We start from the raw sequence: 22,064 nt of genomic DNA on the forward strand, positions 1-22,064 counted from the left end.
ATTCTGACTCCTTGCTATCTACCTTCCCAGGCAGTGGCCCTCCTATGGCAATGCGTCTGCAGAACCCTTTCACATATTTAATCCGTGTATGAAATTTCCCCTTGTCATCTATTTCAAGCAGCACTCAAATGGTTTTAAAGATAAATAAGATAAAAATTTTTTAATAATATGATGCCTTTATACAGCAAAATAGGTTGTTTCCCAGGGATTCTGTAAAGTCAAGAAAGAAAAATCTATATCATTACTGATACCTCTTCACGTATGTCTGAAATGTGTTCCTAAAGAGATTACTTATGTGAAGCACACTCCAAATAAGGCATTCTGTTTTCTCCAGAAAGCAATTCTGACTTCTTCTGAACGTGGCAGTGTCTCCAGGGAAGGGTGGGGATATCCAAAGCAGTGGCAGAGTGATGCTGAAGCAATGGCAGAGCAGGGAGGGGACAGAGTGGGGAAGAGCTGAGCAGGGACCTGGAGGCTCTCCTGTAGAGGAGGAGGAGAGGGTGGGGGAGGGAAACTGATCGCTCCCCTGCCTCTGCTATCATCACCCTTACCTCCTCCCTCTGCCACCACCTGGAAGAACGGGCTGCTTGAAACCCAGAAACACTGCAAAAAATGATAGCCATTTCTCTGGGTGAAAAAAGCCTTTTGTCACTGATAAGGTAGCAAATCCTTGTGGATGATCCCGTGTTTTTTAAAACACAAATAAAACCGCATATAACTTTTTTTGAATTGTGGTTTTCTCAGGGTATATGCCCAGTAGTGGGATTGCTGGGTCGTATGGTAATTCTATTTTTAGTTTTTTAAGGGACCTCCATACTGTTCTCCATAGTGGCTGTATCAATTTACATTCCCACCAAAGAGTCATGTACCGAAATGTTCATTGCAACTCTATTTACAGTAGCCAGGACATGGAAGCAACCTAAGTGTCCATCAACAGATGAATGGATAAAGAAGATGTGGCACATATATACAATGGAATATTACTCAGCCATAAAAAAAACAAAATTGAGTTATTTGTAGTGAGGTGGATGGACCTAGAGTCTGTCATACAGAGTGAAAAGTCAGAAAGAGAAAAACAAATACCGTATGCTAACACATATATATGGAATCTAAGGAAAGAAAAAAAAAGGTCATGAAGAACCTAGGGGTAAGATGGGAATAAAGACACAGACCTACTAGAGAATGGACTTGAGGATATGGGGAGGGGGAAGGGTAAGCTGTGACAGAGTGGCATGGACATATATACACTACCAAACGTAAAATAGATAGCTAGTGGGAAGCAGCTGCATAGCACAGGAAGATCAGCTCAGTGGTCTGTGACCACCTAGAGGGGTGGGATCGGGAGGGTGGGAGGGAGACGCAAGAGGGAAGAGATGGGAACATATGTATATGTATAACTGATTCACTTTGTTATAAAGCAGAAACTAACACACCATTGTAAAGCAATTATACTCCAATAAAGATGTTAAAAAAATCCCTGCATATATGTGTTTATGTGCCCATCAAAAAAGACCTTGAAGAATACACATCAAAATATTAACAGTGATTCCCCCTGGGGAATGGGAAGGAGAGTGGAAGGGATCAGGAGATACTACTTTCTGCCTTATACATCTATTATTTGAATTTTTTCCAATGAGCGTGTGTTTTTTTATATCAGAAAAACACAGAAACCTGTCTGGCATAATGAAAATATGACACAGTGAACTGCTCTATTGTTCTCTGGGTGAATTCTAATAAAGATTTTGACATAAGATTTTTAGGACCTAGAAGCTGATATTCAGAAGGAATTGTTTTCTAATCTCTATTGTTTGCTTGATAAATTCTTACCAACAACAGTCTGGATTTCCTTCATTATTGCCTCTTCAACCTGGGGGTGCTTTGCAATGAGAAACAGCATGAAGAACACAGAGACGGACATGGTGTCTGGCGCTGCGATCAGCATTTCCAATATGCACTGGTCCACATTCTCTTTTGTCAGGTCACCACGTTTCTGAACAATTGAAATGAGGAGAAACATTGGAAAAGTGAAAGGTTCAAAACAGGAGGGAGGGTGGCACTCAAGGATCAACAGACCTCAACAAAATGAAATTACAGAAATAACAAGTCTCTGGAATTGACAATGGACATTTTCATTAATAATCTTCAGCTCAAAGCTGAACAATTTAGACATTTATCTATGTATTTAGCGTCTTTGCACTCCCCTGTTTTCATATTTTATATTGTGCAGACACAGAGAAATTTAAATCTTAAAGTTCAGTCTAATCTGATTGTCTAATAGTGGGCAGTTTGGGTTGGGCATTATAGAAATACTAAACCAAGGGCTTCCCTGGTGGCGCAGTGGTTGAGAATCTGCCTGCCAATGCAGGGGCCACGGGTTTGAGCCCTGGTCTGGGAAGATCCCACATGCCGTGGAGCAACTGGGCCCATGAGGCACAATTACTGAGCCTGTGTGTTTGGAGCCTGTGCTCCGCAACAAGAGGCCGCGATAGTGAGAGGCCCGCGCACCGTGATGAAGAGTGGCCCCAGCTTGCCACAGCTAGAGAAAGCCCTTGCCCAGAAACGAAGACCCAACATAGCCATAAATAAATAAATTTAAAAAAAAAAAGAAATACTAAACCAAATATTTAAAAACAGAAACATGCAACAATTAACAAGAGGAAATTTTAAGACACCTATACACAGTCATACATGCATGTTGTGTGGGAATTATGATTAGTGCAGGTCTGTACCTCGGCAAAAATCAACTCAGTGGCAAAATCCATACAGTCTTCCAGTTTCTCTGCTGTTGAAATCCTCTGTCTTTTTTCTTCTATCAGAATTTCCATGGCATCTTTCAAATCCTTGCTGGAAGTAAAAGTAAAAATATAATCTACTTGTACTCAGTTAAGACACCTAAAAAAATGGATTCATTTGCCATTTGTTTAAATGAAACAATCTATTTAAATTGAAACCATTAGTTCTCATGAATAACTGAATTTATACTTAATTCTTTGCAAATATCCATAAATTACGTATACATTACACTTCATATTAAGGAACCAGAGTTAACCAACATGTCTAGGTACTGGTAGCAAAATCAAGGCTGTAACCTATAGTTAAAGGTTAAAAACTGTTACCGAAAGGCTAAATCCAATATATTTTTTAAAGTATTGGCATGATAGAGAAAGATGCATACTGTCTTTCTCACTTGTATGTGGAATCTTTCTCACTTACATGTGGAATCTTTAAAAAAGTGCAAGATCATAGATACATGGAACAGATTGTTGTTTACCAAGGCAAGAAGTTGGGGATGGGAGCGAAATTGGTGATGGGGATTATCAAAAGGTACAAACTTCTGGCTTTAATAATAAGTCATGGGGATGTAATGTACAGTATGGTGACTATAGTTCATAATATTGTGTTGCATATTTGAAAGTTGCTAAGATAGATCTTAAAAGTTCTCATCACAAGAAAAAGTTTTGTAACTATGTATGGTGACAGATGTTAACTAGACTTTTGTGATGATCACTTTTCAGAATATATTGATACAAATATTGAATCATTATGTTGTACAACCGAAACTAGTATAATTTTAAATGTCATTCATACCTTAACAAAAAAGTATTGGCACATTGCAAGGGTATTGCAAAAGAATTTCTCTAGGTCTTTACTGCTTTAGGTCATAGGAGATATTACCTAGTTCACTAACCATTGGCAAATGTTACAGAGAGAGGAAAGTTGCTAAGATAATTTTAAAGAAACCAAAGAGAAACTGTTATACAGTCTCATGCAGCAAGTTTCTATGGGCCTGCTGACCATACTGAAGCTAAACTAATGACCAAGTTTAACTGCGGACCAATAAGACTCTTTAGACGACCACAAATTCTGACAGCAGTGAAGAGATGAACCATTTATCTTATCGATTCAAATCACAATAAGCTCCGGTAGAAACAAAGAGAAATGTTTAAAGGACCAGGTGTCCAAATCATCCACCTAATACTCATCATCCGCTTGAAATACATAAAGCAACATCAAGCTGACTACCTGGAGACTAATACTACTGAATTTCAAAACATGCAAACAGGATGAAGTTAGCTCTTCAAACAACTTTGGGAAATTGTAGAGATGGAGAATTTAAGATAGTCAGGGACATCTGGGAAAGATATGAACAGAGGGATGGGGAAAACTAACATGTTTACTGCCTACTATGTGTCATGCTTTGTGCTGATTGCCCTTCATAGAGGATCTCATTAACCTGTATTGCCACCACGGAGGGTATGTTATATTTTATTTCAGAGAACTTCCCAAGGACATTTGGTTACTAAGTGGTAGAGATAGGATACAAACCAGGTCTGTCTACCTCTAGATCCCCTGTGCTTTCCACTGGCGGTTAGAGGTGGCAAGTACAGTGGCTGGAAACTTACACTCTAAAAACCCACTGATTATCCAATAGGCTATTGGGCATTTGTCTAGTCTTCTGCTAGACTAGTCTGACACCAAAGCAAAGCCATTTAATGACAGTTTTAGGATCCCCCAAGATATAAGATGCATAACTAAACAAACAACACGTCTTAGAAAAGTTCATCATGAAAAAAATTCTCTTGCAACTACTGTCAATTCTGACAAATTGAATTAAGTTAAATTCATTCAGAAGCAACACAACAATAAAATGATTTATGTTTCCATTTTTCCAGACATGCAAAGAGAATTTTGACTAATGATAAGGATAGGTTCAGCCAACCCTTCTCTTCAACTCAAAATACACAGCAGTGTCCTAGTTCCAGAGATGGAGCTCTCAGCCTCCTAGGGGAAAACTGCCCTGGGCCAAAGTCTTCCTTTCCTCTGTGGTCTGGCCACATGCTGCCAAATTGCTGTAAGAAGTGTTTCACCGGCAACTTAACAGCTCCCTTGCGGTCTGGAGAGGAGAAAGCTTGCCGAAGAGGCCAGCAATAACTAAGACACAACACAGATCAATCCAATCTCAGCAATAAATATTCCAAAATATGTTACTTACACAGACTTTTCATACTTTCTGCGTAGCCAAGAAATCTTAAAGAAGATGTCTGGTTTGAGAAGGAGAGCTTGCCATGCATCAAAATAACCCTGGATTTTAACCACGATGGCCCTTTCTGGAAAAACAGAAAAAGATCAGAACAGATGAGCAAAAATGTGAGCCCAAGAATGGTACACTGCTCAGAGAAGATCCCCTGTAGACTCTCCTACCATCTGGGACTCTAAGCAGGTCAAGGTTCCACCTTCACTGGGTGTTTCAGCCAGGGGAATGCCACTAAACAAATCAACACTAATCTGCTTGGCATCTAAATTGGCCACGTTAGCCAGAGATTTGCCAGTTTTCATGTTTGCGTTAGAGACACAGCCTAGAATCTCACATCCTTCTCCTTGGCTGAGCTGCCAACACCTTCTGTTTACCCGACCGTTTTAAATAAGTAATTAATGCTGTTATGGCCTCAATTCTGGTGCCTGGAAAGGCAAAAAGCCTCCCCACTCTGTTGTTTATATTTCGGTTCAGAGGGTGGAATTCATTTTGGAATCTTCAATGCCTTGTCCTGAGTCTTGTGCACAGTCAGATCTTAACGGATGTTCTTGAATTAAGTTGAATACTAGAGAAAAGAAAACCCCTCCTTTTTTTTCAAATTATACACAAGAGAAGGGAAGAGACATTTGCAGATGCAGAAACTGCAGTTCATAGAAATGAAGAAGCTTGCCCAACAAAGTAGAACCACTGTGGCAAGAAGTCCCTAGGCTGGAGCCTGGTTCTATCTAACCTCAGGGCCATGTCCTTTCCTCTTCGGTGCACTGGGTCCCTCAGGCCAAATGAGAGTTTAATAAGGATCCGGTGAGCAGAGGGAAATACACATAAGTCTGTATGGGTTATGAAGGTTCTTAGACCGCAGTCTGCATCCATAAGTTAACAGAGAGCTGTACAATTCCCTTTACTTGATCCCTCCTAAGAGTCAAGGCTAGTGGGGAACCAAAGAGCAGGGACTTCTAAAATAGGTACCTGTCATATCTTAGGAGAGATGTACGTGGAACAGGCAAACAGGACTTTCAGAGTCCCTGTGTGAAAGGGGATGAGGCAAGAGGCTGTGACTAATGTCCTCAGAGTGAATGGGGCTCCCATCCTAATGTCAATCAGATGGGGTTCCTATGACTCTGGTAAGGAATCATTAAAGAGGCAGGGAGATGATTCGAGGAGAGTGGAGCGGAGAAAGGGAGGGCTTATCGCTTGTCTGCTTGTCCAAATGTGGTCAATCAGGGAGCAGGTGTGATAGCTCAGTCGGTTTGGGCAAGTGTGAAACTCGTGCCTTCTTCTTATGCCTGTGATGTTCTTCCTTCAGATCTGCACATGGCTCATCATCACACTTCATCTGGGCTATTTTCAGACATCCTCTCCACAGAGGCCTTCCTGACCACCCTTTGTCTCCACAAGAGCTTCAGCCTCCCACTGACCTCCCCCTTCACTTTCTAGCCCTTTGCCCTGCTTTGTTTTTTTTTAAGGCACTTATTATAGCCTAATATATTATTAGATAGATAGTTTTTTACTGTCCATATACCCACTAGGATGTAACCTCTTTGAAGGCAAGGACTTCGTCTTGTCCAACTGGTCTATCTCCAGAACCTAAGCCTGGCATGAAATAGGCAGTCAATAAGTATTAGTTGAATGAATGTATGAATCAATGAACACAGCTAGAAATCAAGTTAGGAGAAATTACATTAAGCTGACAGCAGCAGAATTTAGTGGATCCACGTGATTAATGTTTGTTCTTTTGTTGGCCGTCGAGTTGTATGTGTTTAATATTTGTTTCTGTAATATAGTGAGGAAAGCAGTTTCTTGAGTGAGACATCTTGCCAGGATTGTTATAAATGCTAAGTGACAAAGTTTATGTGAAGCAACTTTTTATACTGCTTGGCACATAGTAGACACTAAATTAATGTTAGTTATCATCATCATTTCCAGCAGCCTCTGTACCCTTATCACTGTATAGATAGAGTCAAAGTTTTCATACCTAGTAGCTTTGAGGGAGGGGTATGAATGTGCACTTATATGTATGTGTAGATAGATAGATAGAATGTGTATATGTGTGTATGTGTGTGTGTGTGTGTGTGTGTATATATATATATATATATATACACACACACACACATACACACATATATACATGTATATATGTATATATCATGCCCAAAAGAATGGTTGGTAATGGTTAAATACATAGGTTTGGTGGTAGGATATATTTATGACCAAATCAAATGATCACATCTGTTAAGTTTCAGCTGTGGGTAGAATCCTATTTCCTAGAGCAATGAGGCGAGATAGATACAAATGAAATAGAAGATGGCCCCTGCTATAGATATTTATGATCATATAAGTGAACAAGGCAGACATACCAGGAACAATTTTTAGGAATACTTAGAAAGGTTTAAAGAAGAGCAGTGTACAAAAGAGCATATCTTTACTTGAGTCTGTTATCCTTCTCATGCCCTGTTTAATAAAGGGCCCAATGTCAAGTCACAAGAATGAAAATTTCAGTACCGTCCAAGGGGATCCCCAGGAAGAGCTTGTTAGAGGTGTCCAGCATGATGCGCCGCATGAGGGTCAACACATCCACATAGCCCAACTCGTTGCGGACCTCCTCCAGCCTGTCCAGATGCTTGGTGATGGAATCAGCACAGACGGTCACCATGCGCACCAGGCCGGGGCCAGACAAAGCTGAAGGGTACACGTCAGAGTGAGCTGCCTCCAACTCCAGGGCACACAAACTATCAGGCAATTTTGGCATTTTGTGTTTGAAGCTTAATTGTCCACATTTTTATTATGGGTGGAGATTTTCATATTATTCTTTATACTTTTTCTGTATTCTCTTATTTTTCTCTATAGCAGGTTATCACATTTATGGTTAAAAATGAATGAATGAATAAATATTTTTAAAACAAACTATTCAAAACTGAACTTTTCTTCATATGATGACATGTCATTTGTGAGATTACAAATGAAATATTTAGTACTTATGATCATAAATCACCAATCAGCGATTTTCCATATTTATTATATACCTTTCCCTCTAAAGACAGTTTGGATTTGGTCAGGGTAATATTTTATGTTTCAGTGGGTGGTAGAATATTGCTATAGAACTATTCAAATTGGATCTTACCTTTTTGATCTAAGGTGCTTCCTGTTTAATTATAGGTCATATGTGTAAAATGCTAGTCTTCTAAATTACCAAACATACCCTTCTTTTAATATCAGTTTCTCTTCAATCTACATCCAGATTTATTGTACTCAGTCAGTGTCCTAACAGCAAAACAAATCTTTGTTGTTTGAGCAGTCTTCCTCACAGGACTGGGAACTCTTTTAGGGCAGTGACAACCTGTTAGCGTTGTACTTTGAGTCTGTAGTACGTGGTAGCTCTCGATATATTATGTATTTGTCAAATAGAGGAATGAATGAATGAAACCCGGTAGAGTGAACTGGCTCTGATCTCTTACTTTGCTCTGCTCCCTGACCGTCTTTGCACTAGTGAGTCATGATGGTAGGTGGTCTAACATGAGTGTTAACTCTTAAAATCCTTTTTCTCCTTGTTCTAAGTTTAAGTTTTCTTTAAGAGTAATTAGTTTTTTAATGTCTTTTATTATTCAGACTTGCTGTTAGGGTCCTCCAACAAAACAAATCAACTGTGCTGCAGAAGCCCCTGATGTCACACTTTGCAAATAAGAAAGGAGACCTGGTGAGTGGTCCTAGAGTCTAAGCATTTCCACACGTATAAAAAAGAAGTTTGGGTTGGCAGCATACTTTCTGACTTTAGGAAGGACTTGGAGATATGAAAGGTAGGGATGCTGTTTCCTGGGTGACTGTTACATCCAGAAGTGGGACAGATGATTCCTTCATGAATCAATCCTTTGCATGGAAGGGATGGCTTTGATTATCACTCCCAGGCTGATGTATGATTTGCCTCTATGTTCAAGAGCTTGAAGCCACATTTCAAACATATGAACAGAATGTAATATCCCTGAAAGGGTCACAGGCCAAGGAATGTGGGCAGCCTCTAGAAGCTGGAAAAGCCAAGGAAGCACTTTCTCCCTAGAGCCTCCAGAAAGGAACACAGCCGTATCAGTGCCTTGATTTTCGCCCCATGAGACCCATGTCAGACTTTTGACCCATCAAACTGTAAGGTAATGAATGTGTGGTTTGAAGCCACTAAGTCTGTGTCAATTTGTTAAGCAGCAATAGGAAACTAAGGTAGTGGAATCTGTGCTAGAGTTGTGCTGAGTCTTGGTGATGGGCAGCTCTGTGGAGAGGGATCACCACTAGACGGGGACAGGTGTAGATTTTCCCCGTCTCGGCAGCCACACAGGTGGCATCTAGGTTCACTACAGAGGCTGGCTGGAGGGAAGAATATCCATGGTCCCTGGTCAGACCTACAACCCATCTAGTGCCAGATTCCATCAATGATAAGGTTTCTAGTATATGACCATCTTCTCTGATGTTAATGTCAAAGGTTGGTCATGATTATTTCCCAAAGGCTTCCATTCCAGCAGCATATAGTAAAGGGGGAAATCACTAGATAAGGAGGTTTGGGGCCCAGTTTCTGTTCATCTATATCTGGCTATGTTGCCTGGGGGAAAAATCACAATCTCTTTAGAAATGTACTTCCTTGAGTATAAAACTCAGAGGCTGAAAGAGATGACATATACAGCCCTTCTAGTTCTAAAATTCTCTAATTTATTTGCAAATTGCTTTCTGTTAAAACATCTGGGAAGTCAGCCAATGATTCAGCAAACATGTTGGCTATGTTAAATCAAGGATATGGCTGACACACTAATTGACATACACGCTAATTGAAGTGACCTTAAGTATATAGAGTGCTAATTCTTTTTTACATCCATGAAATGGATGTAAAAACAGAAAGAACAAAATTGAAGTGGTTAAATATGTGGGTTCTGGGGTTGTCTTCTTTGCTACCATTTACTAATGGTAGAAATTGGGTAAGGTACTTAACCTCTTTATCCTTCAGTTTTCTCATTTGTAAAATGTAAGTGATAAGAGTATTCACCACACGGGGTTGCTGTGGGATTAAAGTATCAAGTGTTTAAAACAGTGCCTACTATGTAGTACATGTATAATGAATGTTAGCTCTTATTATTTCAAAACTGTGAAGAAGCAGAAGTTAAAAATTATTTTAAGACAGGCATATTCATAGACAGAAGAGCAGACTATACCCAGCACCTGAATACCTTTTGTAAAGAAAGGTCGAACGGCTTTCCAGAGTGCTGGATTATTGTTAAATATGATGCCTTTCTCATGCATGCCGATGCACTGCAACCCAAGTTTGCTGCCGAATCGGGATGTGTAGTGACTGTGCTTCATTATGTGGAACATACTCGAAGACCTGCAGAGAAAGCAAACCTTGGTGTTGATTTTTAAGGGTCCAGAGAACTCACGGTAATGAGTTTGACTACCAGTTGGCTCTCATAGCAAATGCATGTTGATCTTGACAAAATGCATAAATTCTAGTGTTCAGATTAAATAAGCACCTGTGTTAGCACAAGAACCTCCTTCGGCAGTTGAAACATTTCTACCTACTAGCTCCCTGTTTGAGCATCACTAAAGATCAATACACACACACGCGCGCGCACGCACACACACACACACACACACGCACAGTTATTCGTTATTTCCCCTTCTTTTTAACTCCTAGTCTCTAAAATATTACCCACTACTGTGGTCAGAGCTGCAAGCCTGTAAGAAACTGAACCCTCCACACCACCATATTCCTGAGAGCCTCCAGCCTCCAAGCAGTCCCTCTCCAGACAGTGCTCCCCATGCAGAAGTGAGCCTCATAATTGGAAGTTGCTGGAATACCTGAAGTCTTATCTCTTTAGTTTTGGAAGCAGCAGTTCTGCCTTGTACCACCCGTCCCCCAGAGGCCCTAATCAGGCCTGGCCCCTCCAGGGCAGTATCATTATAGGACTGAAGGACATCTCCTGGGCACCTCTGGCCCTGGGCTTGGCTGGCTGGGCTGGCCTGGAAGGCTCTCTGTGGTGGTGACAGCAGCTGTCTTGGGGCTCTGCGTCCATCATGATTCATCAAGGTCTCCAGGGTCACAGAGTTCTCCCAGGACATAGGACACGCTGAGCCATTAGATAGCCCTTGCTGTGGCAACCCTGGGACCTTGCGAGGAACCCAGGCTTCCTTGAACTTCCTGGTTCCTCTTCCACTGCTCTGCCCTCTATTCCCACCCCCAGGCCTGGCTCTTAAGGCCTGAGCTGGGTCTTCAGAGCAACTAGGAAGGAGCAGGCAGCCCCTCCCCACCCATGTCCTCCTTCAGGTCTTGCTTCCTGCCCCAAATCCTACTCTAATTGGGGCACAATAAGGCAATGAGCATTATAACATGTTGTAAAATCCTAGCTGAAGACGTCATGGGGCCTCTATGTTTGAAGAGAATATTGTCTTCTTAGGACAGTGGTACAGAATTCTTCTGCAGAGGAGCTCACTTTGGTGCGAAGATGTTTTATTAAGACTGCTTATAAGTAAGGCTACAGCATTTGAAGGAAGAGTGGATAATTTGGATAATTGAAAGGATAGGGTTTTCTATGTATAGTATCATGTCATCTGCAAACAGTAACGGTTTTACTTCTTTCCAGTTTGTATTCCTTTTATTTCTTTTCCTTCTTCGATTGCTGTGGCTAGGATTTCCACAACTTTGTGGAATAAAAGTGGTGAGTGGGCATCCTTGTCTTGTTCCTGATCTTAGAGGAAATGCTTTCAGCTTTTCACCATTGAGTATGATGTTAGCTTTGTGTTTATCATATATGGCCTTTATTATGTTGAGGTAGATTCCCTCTATGCCCACTTTCTGATGAGTTTTTTTCATAAATGGATGTTAATTTTTATCAAAAACTTTTTCTGCATCTATTGAGATGATCATATGATTTTTTAATACTTTTTTAAATGTTTTATTTATTTTATTTTATTTTTATTTATTTTTGGCTGCGTTGGGTCTTCATTGCTCTGCGCGGGCTTTCTCTAGTTGCGGTGAGCGGGGGCTACTCTTTGTTGTGGTGCGCAGGCTTCTCATTGCGGTGGCTTCCTTGTCGTGGAGCACAGGGTCTAGTTGTGCAGGCTTCAGGAGTTGTGGCTCTCGGGCTATAGAGCACAGGCTCAGTAGTTGTGGCATATGGGCTTAGTTGCTCCGCGGCATGTGGGATCTTCCAAGACCAGGGCTCGAACCCATGTCCCCTGCATTGGCAGGTGGATTCTTAACCACTGCACCACCAGGGAAGCCCATCATATGATTTTTATTCTTCAGTTTGTTAGTGTGGTATGTCACACTGATTGATTTGTAGATATTGCAAAAATACACAAACAACGAAAGATCAGAAAAAGAAATTAAGGAAAAAAGTCATTTACCATCACATCAGTAAGAATAAAATACCTGGAATAAACCTACCTAAGGAGGCAGAAGATCTGTACTCTGAAAACTATTAAGACACTGACACTGATGAAAGAAATTGAAGACGACACAAATGGATGGAAAGTTATACTGTGTTCTTGGACTGGAAGAATCAATATTGTTAAAATGACTATACTACCCAAGGCAATCTACAGATTCATTGCAATGGCAAATTATCAATGGCATTTTTCACAGAACTAGAATGAAAACAATTTAAATTTGTGTGGAAACACAAAAGACCCTGAATAGCCAAAGCAATCTTAAGAAAGGAAAACAGAGCTGGAGGAATCAGGCTCCCTGACTTCAATTTATACTACAGAGTTAACAGTAATCAAAATAGTATGGTACTGGTACAAAAACAATAATATAGATCAATGGAACAGGATAGAATGCCCAGAAATAAACCCACGCACCTATGGTCAATTAATCTATGAGAAAGGAGGCAAGAGTATACAATGGAGAAAAGACAGTCTCTTCAATAAGTGGTGCTGGGAAAACTGGACAGCTACATGTAGAAGAATGAAATTAAAACATTCTCTAACACCATATACAAAAATAAACTCAAAATGGATTAAATACCTAAATGTATGACCGGATACTATAAAACTCCTAGAGGGAAACACAGGGAGGTCACTCTTTGACATAAATTGCAGCAATATCTTTTTAGATATGTCTCCTAGATTAATGGAAATAAAAACAAAAATAAATGGGACCGGACTTCCCTGGTGGCACAGTGGTTAAGAATCCACCTGCCAATGCAAGGGACATGGGTTTGAGCCTTGGTCCAGGAAGATACCACATGCCACGGAGCAACTAAGCCTGTGCGCCACAACTACTGAGCTTGCGCGCCTATAGCCTGCAAGTGACAACTACTGAGCTCGCGTGCTGCAAATACAGAAGCCCACGCGCTTAGAGCCCATGCTCTGCAACAAGAGAAACCACCGCAATGAGAAGCCTGCACACAGCAATGAAGAGTAGCCCCTGCTCGCCCCAACTAGAGAAAGCCCACGCGCAGCAACAAAGACCCAAAGCAGCCAAAAATTTTAAAAAGTAAATAAATTAAAAAAGATAAACGGGACCTAATTGAACTTAAAAGCTTTTGCACAGGAAAGGAAACCATAAACAAAACAAAAAGACAACCTACAGAATGGGAGATAATATTTGCAAATGATGTGACTGACAAGGGATTAATTTACAAAATATACAAACAGCTCATACAATTCAATTTAAAAAACCCAATCAAAAAATGGGCAGATGAGCTAAATAGACATTTCTCCAGAGAAGACATACAGATGGCCAACAGGCACATGAAAAAATGCTCAACATTGCTAATTATTAGAGAACTGCAAATCAAAACTTCAATGAGGTATCACCTCACACCAGTCAGAATGGCCATCATTAAAAAGTCTGCAAATAACAAATGCTGGAGAAGGTGTGAAGGAAAAGGAACCCTCCTACACTGTTGGTGGGAATGTAAATTGGTGCAGCCACTATGGAAAACAGTATGGAGTTTCCTTTAAAACCTAAAAATCGAGTTACCATATGATCCAGCAATCCCACTCCTGGACATATGTCCAGAGAAAACTATAATTGGAAAAGACACATGCACCCCAGTTTTCACAGCAGCACTATTTACAATAGCCAAGACATGGAAGCAACCTAAATGTCCATCATCAGATGAATGGTTAAAGAAGATGTGGTACATATATGCAATGGAATATTACTCAGCCATTAAAAAGAATGAAATAATGCCATTTGCAGCAACATGGATGGAGCTAGAGATTATCATAGTAAGTGAAGTAAGTCAGACAAAAATATATGATATCGCTTATATGTGGAATCTAAAAAAAAAAAGATACAAATGAACTTATTTACAAAACAGAAAGATACTCGCAGACATAGAAAACAAACATACAGTTACCAAAGGCGAAAGAGGGTTGAGATTAATATATACACACTACTATATATGAGATAGATAGCCATCAAGGACTTACCGTATAGCATGGGGAACTATACTCAGTATTTTGTAATAACCTATAAGGAAAAAGAATCTGAAAACGTATATATATATATATATATATATATATAAAACTGAATATATATAAGTGAATATATATAACTGAATCACTGGGCTGTACACCTGAAGCTAACAAAACATTGTAAGTCAACTCTACTTCAATAAAAAATTTTAAAAAGACTAAAGTCAAAAAAAACCAAAACAAAACATATGGGTCTGCCTATATATATATATATATATATATGTATATAACTGAATCACTGTGCTGTACACCTGAAACTAACAAAACATTGTAAATCAACTCTACTTCAATAAAAAATTTTAAAAAGACTAAACTCAAAAACACCCCCAGAAGGTATGGGTCTGCATCCTGACCTCAATAGTTACCATATATATGACATTGGGGAAAACATTTATTCCCTTTATTTTCAATACTGACACAAATAATAACACCTATATTATAAGCTACTATAAAATGTAAAAATGCTAATAATTATAAAAGCCCCTGATTTCACATTGTTTATTTTGCTTACTTTTACTAGATCTGCCAATGTACATACGTGATAAATATGCCTTGAATAAAATTAATGAATAATATTTTAAAATAATTGAAAGCATAAATGGATAGTTATTCTCTTCAGGATAAAAGGTGGGGTGGGTTTATTAGATAGTGGATGCAAGCAGCACAGGGAAGGCTTGAGAGGAAACAGATGAGATGAACCTATGTTTATGAGGATTTGGGGAGGAGAGAGACTCCTCATTCACTGCTCAGTAAAAGAGGGACTTTAGAAGAAAAGAATGTCTATTGGGAACTCATGAAGTTAAGAATCAAGTGTGGGTGGTATAAACTAATTTTCATCTACCAAGAGAAAAATTAAGAAATTCTGCAGGTGACTGCATTTCCTGTGGAAAGGGGCTGAGGTTGGAAAAGGTTCATGCAGGGCCTAGACAGAAGCAGGCTACCTGGGTGAGGGCTAAGTGGTGTCTGTGACCATGATGAGCACGGCTCAGGAAGCTGGAAGTCAAAATGTCCTTGTTAATAAGCTATGTGGTTGACCCTCCTTATGATGAGTGAGATGGAGGGGGTATGAACACAGATGGGTTGGAGTTTATCAGAGCATAGGAAGATATAAGCAGGACATGTGGTGTTTGTATGTCCATTTTTTTCATAAGTGCCAGTTGTTTGTATTATAGGCGAAGACTGAAGACCAAACACCCCTTGGAGAAATCAAACGAGATTATCTAAAGGTAACGAGGAAGGTCAGTTCAGTGAGGATACACGGCAGACAGACCAGGGCAGAAGGAGGTGCAGACAGCCACCCCAAAATCCTTACCCACAGGGGCACCTAGATACGGTGAGGGAGGGAGGAAAGAGAAGTCATGTCTCAGCCACCTCCCTCCAAGTTCCAGCCTTTTTACCTATGACCCTGGTAATGCCACCTCTGAGGTGTGGGGCCCTCGACTGACTCTGCTGCTGAGTAGACAATAGGACCACAGGGTTTGTGCTCAGGCACAGACAAGGTCTCATGTATCACCCTCCACCTCCCCATGCTGGCAAAGCTCTTCCAAGCACGTTATCCAGACTCCTCTGTGGGGCAGGACAACAGGCTCTTCAGATTACAGGGTTTATGTCATAGTGTTTATACATGGACCACACGGCCAAGTGCAAATTCCCCTTAGTAACATGTAAGCATGGCAGTTCTGCAACTTCAAAAAATTTCCACTCGAGTAGCTTTAAATTGATAGGCATTTTTCTTGGAGATAATCAGAAAAAGGAAGTGGAGTTTGGGAATTAAAAAGAGTGGAGAGCAGAGAAGGAGTAGAGGTTTTCTGCAGTGCAGCTACAGGAGACATGAAGAAAGCCAATGCATTAGTCTGTGTTTTGGCCATGTTTACAGGGTAGGAGCCAGAAAGTATATAAAAGTTGCCCATCCTGTGTGCTCTGGCGAGGAGCTGCCATAGGCAGAGCTAAAGTGATTGAACCCTTAACTTCGGGGCTCGAGAGCTAACCTGCTCAGGTCTGCTAGGGAAGTTAAAATAGATCTTCCAGAACTTTCCCACATGAGGATTACCCATTATCCCATGTCTCCAAGGCCAGAGTGGAGTTCAGAGACACAAATCATGACATCAGAAAGGAACCAAACATTTGGGCAGGGGAATAAACAGAAAATATGTACATTATAGCAGGAAAGTAAAATATATTTATAAATATCTTTTTGATAACTGCAAATGAGGGAGAATCTGGTGTGCAGGGGATAGAAGATGGAAGGAATTGCACAGTGCTCAATTGTGCAAATTCAAGATGCATAACATATTTCTGGTGTTAGCTTTATTTTAGTTGTTATTTTTTCTCTTATTTTGGTGAAGTAAATATTGTACACGTTTTCTTGTGTTCACTACAACCTTAGTTCTTCCTCGCCACTTCTGTACTAAAATTCTGTTTCTCAACTGCAAATTCTCCTACTATGGGTGTCTTCTGAACACATAACCCTCAAAGATGGGGAGTAGCTACTATAACCTACATAACTGTTCTTGCACTGGGCTAGGGTGGCCATCTTCTCACTAGCTCCTCTCTATCCAAATTGCAACTGGCTCCTAAACGGATGACTTTGCCTTAATGAGGTTGTTCAGTTAATGCCTGTGAGGACATATTGCCATAGGAGACCCTGGGCTAAAAGAGCTGAGCTCTGGCTGAGTAGCTAATGCTGTGGGCTAAGTACTAGCCAAACCCACACATTTGTGATGGATTCCAAGGTCCCATTTAAACTTTAAAAGAAAGGCCCTGAAATAATGGCAGTTCTGTGAAATGAAGACAGAATTATTATATGAATAAATTATTTACTTGATATATATTTCAGGAAGAAAATCTTATTTTCAAATCAAAATACTTTCTACTAAGTCAAATATACTTTTGATATAATTCCAGATAATATTCAAATTACCCTAAGTTTTGGACAAGTTTTTATCTTCCTAGCAACTATAAAAGCAAAAAACAAAAATCCAGATGCTTCTATTTGTATTCCAGGGAATTAATTTGACCAACTAGCCAAACTTTTGTCCTGTATGGAAACATCATGCATACAAAAGACTGAAATTCTTATTAATTAATAGATTTCAGGCCTCTAGCTTTCTTACCTTCCACTACCTCATTCTATAATTAAAGCAGAAAGTAAGTAATTTGTATACTCTTTACTCACAAACTCAGATCTATAAATTTTAAGTGATTAGTTGACAAACAGAATACTATTTTTCTGCTCTGACCTTTAGAGCTTTTGAGTATATCATAAAACACATTGGTCTGTCCATATGTTTTGAGGAATTACTGGTCAATTAAAAACTTGAACCCAAATTTAAACTAAGTTAAATGTTAGTTAATAAAGAGCTACCATTTAAAATCGATGTGTTCTTTTGGGGGCGCCAACATCTCAGTTATCCTGAGACAGAGGCTCTGACTTGGCAAAGAACAAAATAGGCAAGACAGAAGTGATATACACAGCAAGCCAAGTGTGACTAAGAACAAGCAATTTAAAACAAGATCACTTATGAAAAGTAGGTTTTATCTAACTGGAGTAAATCAGGAAAGTGAAGAAGGGAAGGTTGGTGATGAACTAGGGATGCCAGCCCAGAGCTCCCTGATATTCAGGAGAACACTAGAGATCTCCTTCCCACAATGCGGGCCGGCCTGTAACACCAGGTGAGGGAGATGTTACATTGACTGACTGACTGACTGGGAGAGTGAGGACTTCTTACCACTGAGGAGAGACCAAGTGAGTTCCCAGGCTCAGAAGGAACAGTGGGTAGTATAAGATGCCTGATCCCTGGGGGTCATTATTCTTCTTGAAATGTGACTGAGGTCAAAAGACATCTCCAACGATGGCAAACGTATTGTCTCTTCAAAATGAAAAGTAGCCAGGAAGTAAGTCCTTAGGTGGTAAAGAAAAAGCCACCCTCCCATTCTGAGTTTAAAGAACTCAGACACCTGTGGTCAGATTCAAGATTGATGAGTACTAGGAATACAAGGGAGACAATCAATGGAATATTTGGTACCAAAATTTTATAAACACTTGCCTTGTGTAGACCTGTTCTGTGCTTGTGACTTACACTCCATCAATCTTACCACATTTTCCCTGTCCTTTGCCCTCTAATATCCTTACCCAGGTTTGATACTGAGGTCTCTGCAAGAGAAAAAGAATCTTTGTAACACAGAGATCTGACTGTTACCACCCTAAGCTGACCAAACTTAGTATCTCTAATATGGGAACACCTTCCCTGGTCTCTTGATGTGATGCAATGTGAAGTGCCTAGGACTAACAGGAACGTATTATTACGCAGCAATTAACCTGAATCGAATAGAGCCTATAGACCTAGTGTTCAGTTTATAAGCAATACCGGGAATAGAAGAATATGTTCAATGACACCATAATGAGACAGTAAGAGAGATTTGGAATGTGGGACATCCTGTAAGGCAACTGATGTGGTCTTTTCAGAAGGTCAAGGTCATGGGGAAAAAGGGGGGAGGACTGCTCTTCTAACTTTCCTGTTCATTTGAACTTTTCTTACTAGAAAGTTGGAAAAATATTTTCTTGTCGATCATTAGAGTCTCTCCCTTCCATGCATCCTCAAGTCCCTTGACCCTCTGCTTACTTTGTCCTAGTTGCCTGGTAAAACCTCAACCCTGGCTAAATCCAGCTCTCAGTTTAGCTTACTCTGTGCTTGTACCTGGCAGTTGAATGGGGCCAGGGAAAAAACCATACACGCACATGGACACACACACACACACACACACACACACACACACACTGGCAGGTCTCAGTTAAATTCAAGTGAGCCCTTAGTGCAGCTGGCAATTCTACTACATTTCCCAAGTCCAGTCACTCTCTCACTTTCCTGGATGACTGTTATATCCTGTCTCCTCTGTCCCCCAGTGTTGTACTTCTCACCTTTATTTCAACTACAGACTTCATTTCCTATTTCATTGAGAAAACAGAAGCAACTGGAACCTCTGCAAGTCCAACCACCAGGATCAGTGCCCATATATTCAACCTTCCCTCCTGTTACTGTGGGTGAACTTCCAGGTCCCTTTTCAAGGCCGCATCCACTTGTTACCTGGACCCCCTTGTCATCTCACCTGGCACACTCCTCCTGTCTGCTGCATCAACACTTTCGTCTGTAACTCATCATTCCCATTAAAACACACATGTCATAATATCTTGTATCTTAACGAATAAAAACTCCTTGGACAAAACATCCCTTTCAGCTCTGTTCCGTTTCTCTGCCTCCTTTATGGCAAAAGAGTGTCTGTACCTGCTGCCTCCAATTCTTCTCTCCCCATTCTCTACAGTGGTCAGACTTTTGCCCCCAGAACTCCATTGAAACTGCCCTTATCAAGGTCACCCATGACCTCCCTGGTGCTAAATGCAATGCTCACATCTCCGTCCAGTCATGTGGCACTATCTGGAGAGTTGACAATTCCATCCTCCCTGACATGCATTCTCGCCTGGCTTTCAGACCACCGCACTCTCCTGGTTTTCCCTTCTCTGTGTGGCTCTCCTCACCCTCCTTTGCTAGTTTCTGACCTTCCTTCTTAACTTCCCGTTCGGCGGTACTAAGCAAGTCAAGTCAAAATATCTGAAATGGAATCCTGATTTCTCCCCATCGCAAAGTTGCTCCACCCACCTTATCTTCTGTATAGCCCATATCTACCTGCTAATAGTGTGGACAACCATCCTGGTCTATCTGAGTTTTAGATTAAAAATCCCACAACGTGGGAAATCCTCTGGTCCCAAGTAAACCAAGACAGTCATTCACCCTACTGCTATACTATGTTTTACCCTTTTATTGTCGGTGTATTAACACTGTAGCAATATATTCCTCTACAAGGGCAGGGATTTGGGGCTGATTTGTTCATGATAACCTGTTGTACATAATAAGTTCTTAATAAATATTTATTTAATGAATTAATGGAGAGCCAATAATGACTATGATAGATTAGGATCATCCAGTGCTTAGTATAAATTCTCAATAGTGGATGCTTACAAAATAAATGAATGAATTCCCTGTAAATTTATACATGATTAAAACAGGTATACAAATACTATAACAATAATTAGTATTTAAATGGCTAACTGATGTGCAAATTTGACCCCAGTTAGCATGCTAAGTTCTATCTCCCCTTTATGGATGCTACCCACATTCTCCTTTTTGATACTATTACAAACACTAATACATACACACGACATAAAGTATCATGCGTAACGTCTGTAGACCCTCAGTAATTTAGAGCATCCCCGCCTGGGAATCTTGCACACTTTACGCACTTTAAGATGATCAGATGGAGCTGCTCCCAGAGCGCCCAGTTGCTCGGGCAGAATCCCGGCAGCACTTGTGCCTGACGTCCCGCCCCCCGAAGTTCTGCAGCTCCCCCGACTTCAGAACTCGGCTGACTTGAAAGTTGGGGCATAATCTCAGCACAGTTGTAATGACTACAGATGTCAAACTTTTCAAAAGAGAAAAAATCTGGCAAACTATTCAAAGAAAAAGAAAAGGCTTTCTGAGGTCCAATGGAGTCTTTTCAAGAGGTACCGGTAGTTCTGGAAGGACCTGAAGAGCAGACAAGGGAAGGAGATGGGGACAAACATGTCCTATTCCCGTGGGGAGCTCAGCGCTTAACAACAAAATTGAGCGGCTCAGAGGCAATTATAGAGAACACAGACTCCAACCAGAGAAAAGCCTATGAGGACAGAACAGGGAAAGAACTGGGAGAGCTGGGGGAAGGGCAGGGTGGGTTGTTGTCCAGGTCCTCAGCGTGAATCAGCACCTGACCCTGTCAGGGTGGCTAAGGTCACTTCCCTAACTAAGATAGCAGAGTGATCAGATGCCACCTGTGCTGTAACGAGGGTCCTGTTTCAGGAATTGCCTTTGGGGTTCCTGGGAATTTATCTGGTGATCTAAGTGCCTAGTGTCTAAGAGCAATTTCTGTCCTGGTCCTCTGGTCCTTTCTCACATGCTTCATTCTTCCCTCCAGGTCTAGTCTTGCACTCCCAGCACCTGAGCTACACTTAGGGGTAAGAAAGTTACACAAAACCCCTCCAACCTGCTTAGGTGTTTCCCCAACCCCAGGGAAAGGCCCCCTGCCCCAGAAGCTTCTTACTTTCTCTCCTCCCTCAAGCTCTGCAGCACATTGGAATCACCTGGGGCTCTAAACACTACCGATGCCTGGGTCTACCCCATCAAGAGACTCTAACAGTTGGATTGTGGCCTGGGCAGTGGGGTTTTGAACAGCTCCCTGGGTGACTTTAATGTGCAGCCCGGGTGAGAAGCGCTGCTCTAGATACTGAGCTGCAGGTGTGATCCTTTTAGATGAATATCCTGCAGGTCCCTTTGCCTGTATCTGAGGGAAAGGGGTGACAGGGAAGGCAGACACTGACTTGAGGAGGGCTGGAAGGCAACTTGCTGTGCTGGGGGATCAAAGAGCAGAAGGCAGTGTCCCAGTCCTCCAAGCCCAATCGCCATCTGTTCCAGGACATTTTTGAGGCTCTAGTCAGTTGCACAAGTGAGTAAAGTGTTGATTTTGAAAATGAGAGCATATCAAATTC

The 22,064-nt window shown here is 41.0% G+C and overlaps 1 protein-coding gene across 1 annotated transcript in view; it reads right to left on the bottom strand.

Moving 5' to 3' along the window:
* Positions 1-22,064, bottom strand: part of LOC309818359 (aromatase) — a gene marked incomplete at its 3' end in the record, with an annotated part of 32,804 nt that overhangs the window by 3,017 nt on the left and 7,723 nt on the right. The window contains exons 3-7 of the mRNA XM_082648047.1: positions 10,234-10,388; positions 7,535-7,711; positions 4,994-5,108; positions 2,730-2,844; positions 1,828-1,990 (exon numbers count right to left, since the gene is read on the bottom strand). Coding sequence (XP_082504173.1) covers positions 1,828-1,990; positions 2,730-2,844; positions 4,994-5,108; positions 7,535-7,711; positions 10,234-10,388 — 725 coding nt within the window. The remainder of the gene's footprint in view (positions 1-1,827; positions 1,991-2,729; positions 2,845-4,993; positions 5,109-7,534; positions 7,712-10,233; positions 10,389-22,064) is intronic.

This window comes from Grampus griseus (assembly GCF_964374135.1).
Source record: "Grampus griseus genome assembly, chromosome: 2".
Taxonomy (NCBI): domain Eukaryota; kingdom Metazoa; phylum Chordata; class Mammalia; order Artiodactyla; family Delphinidae; genus Grampus; species Grampus griseus.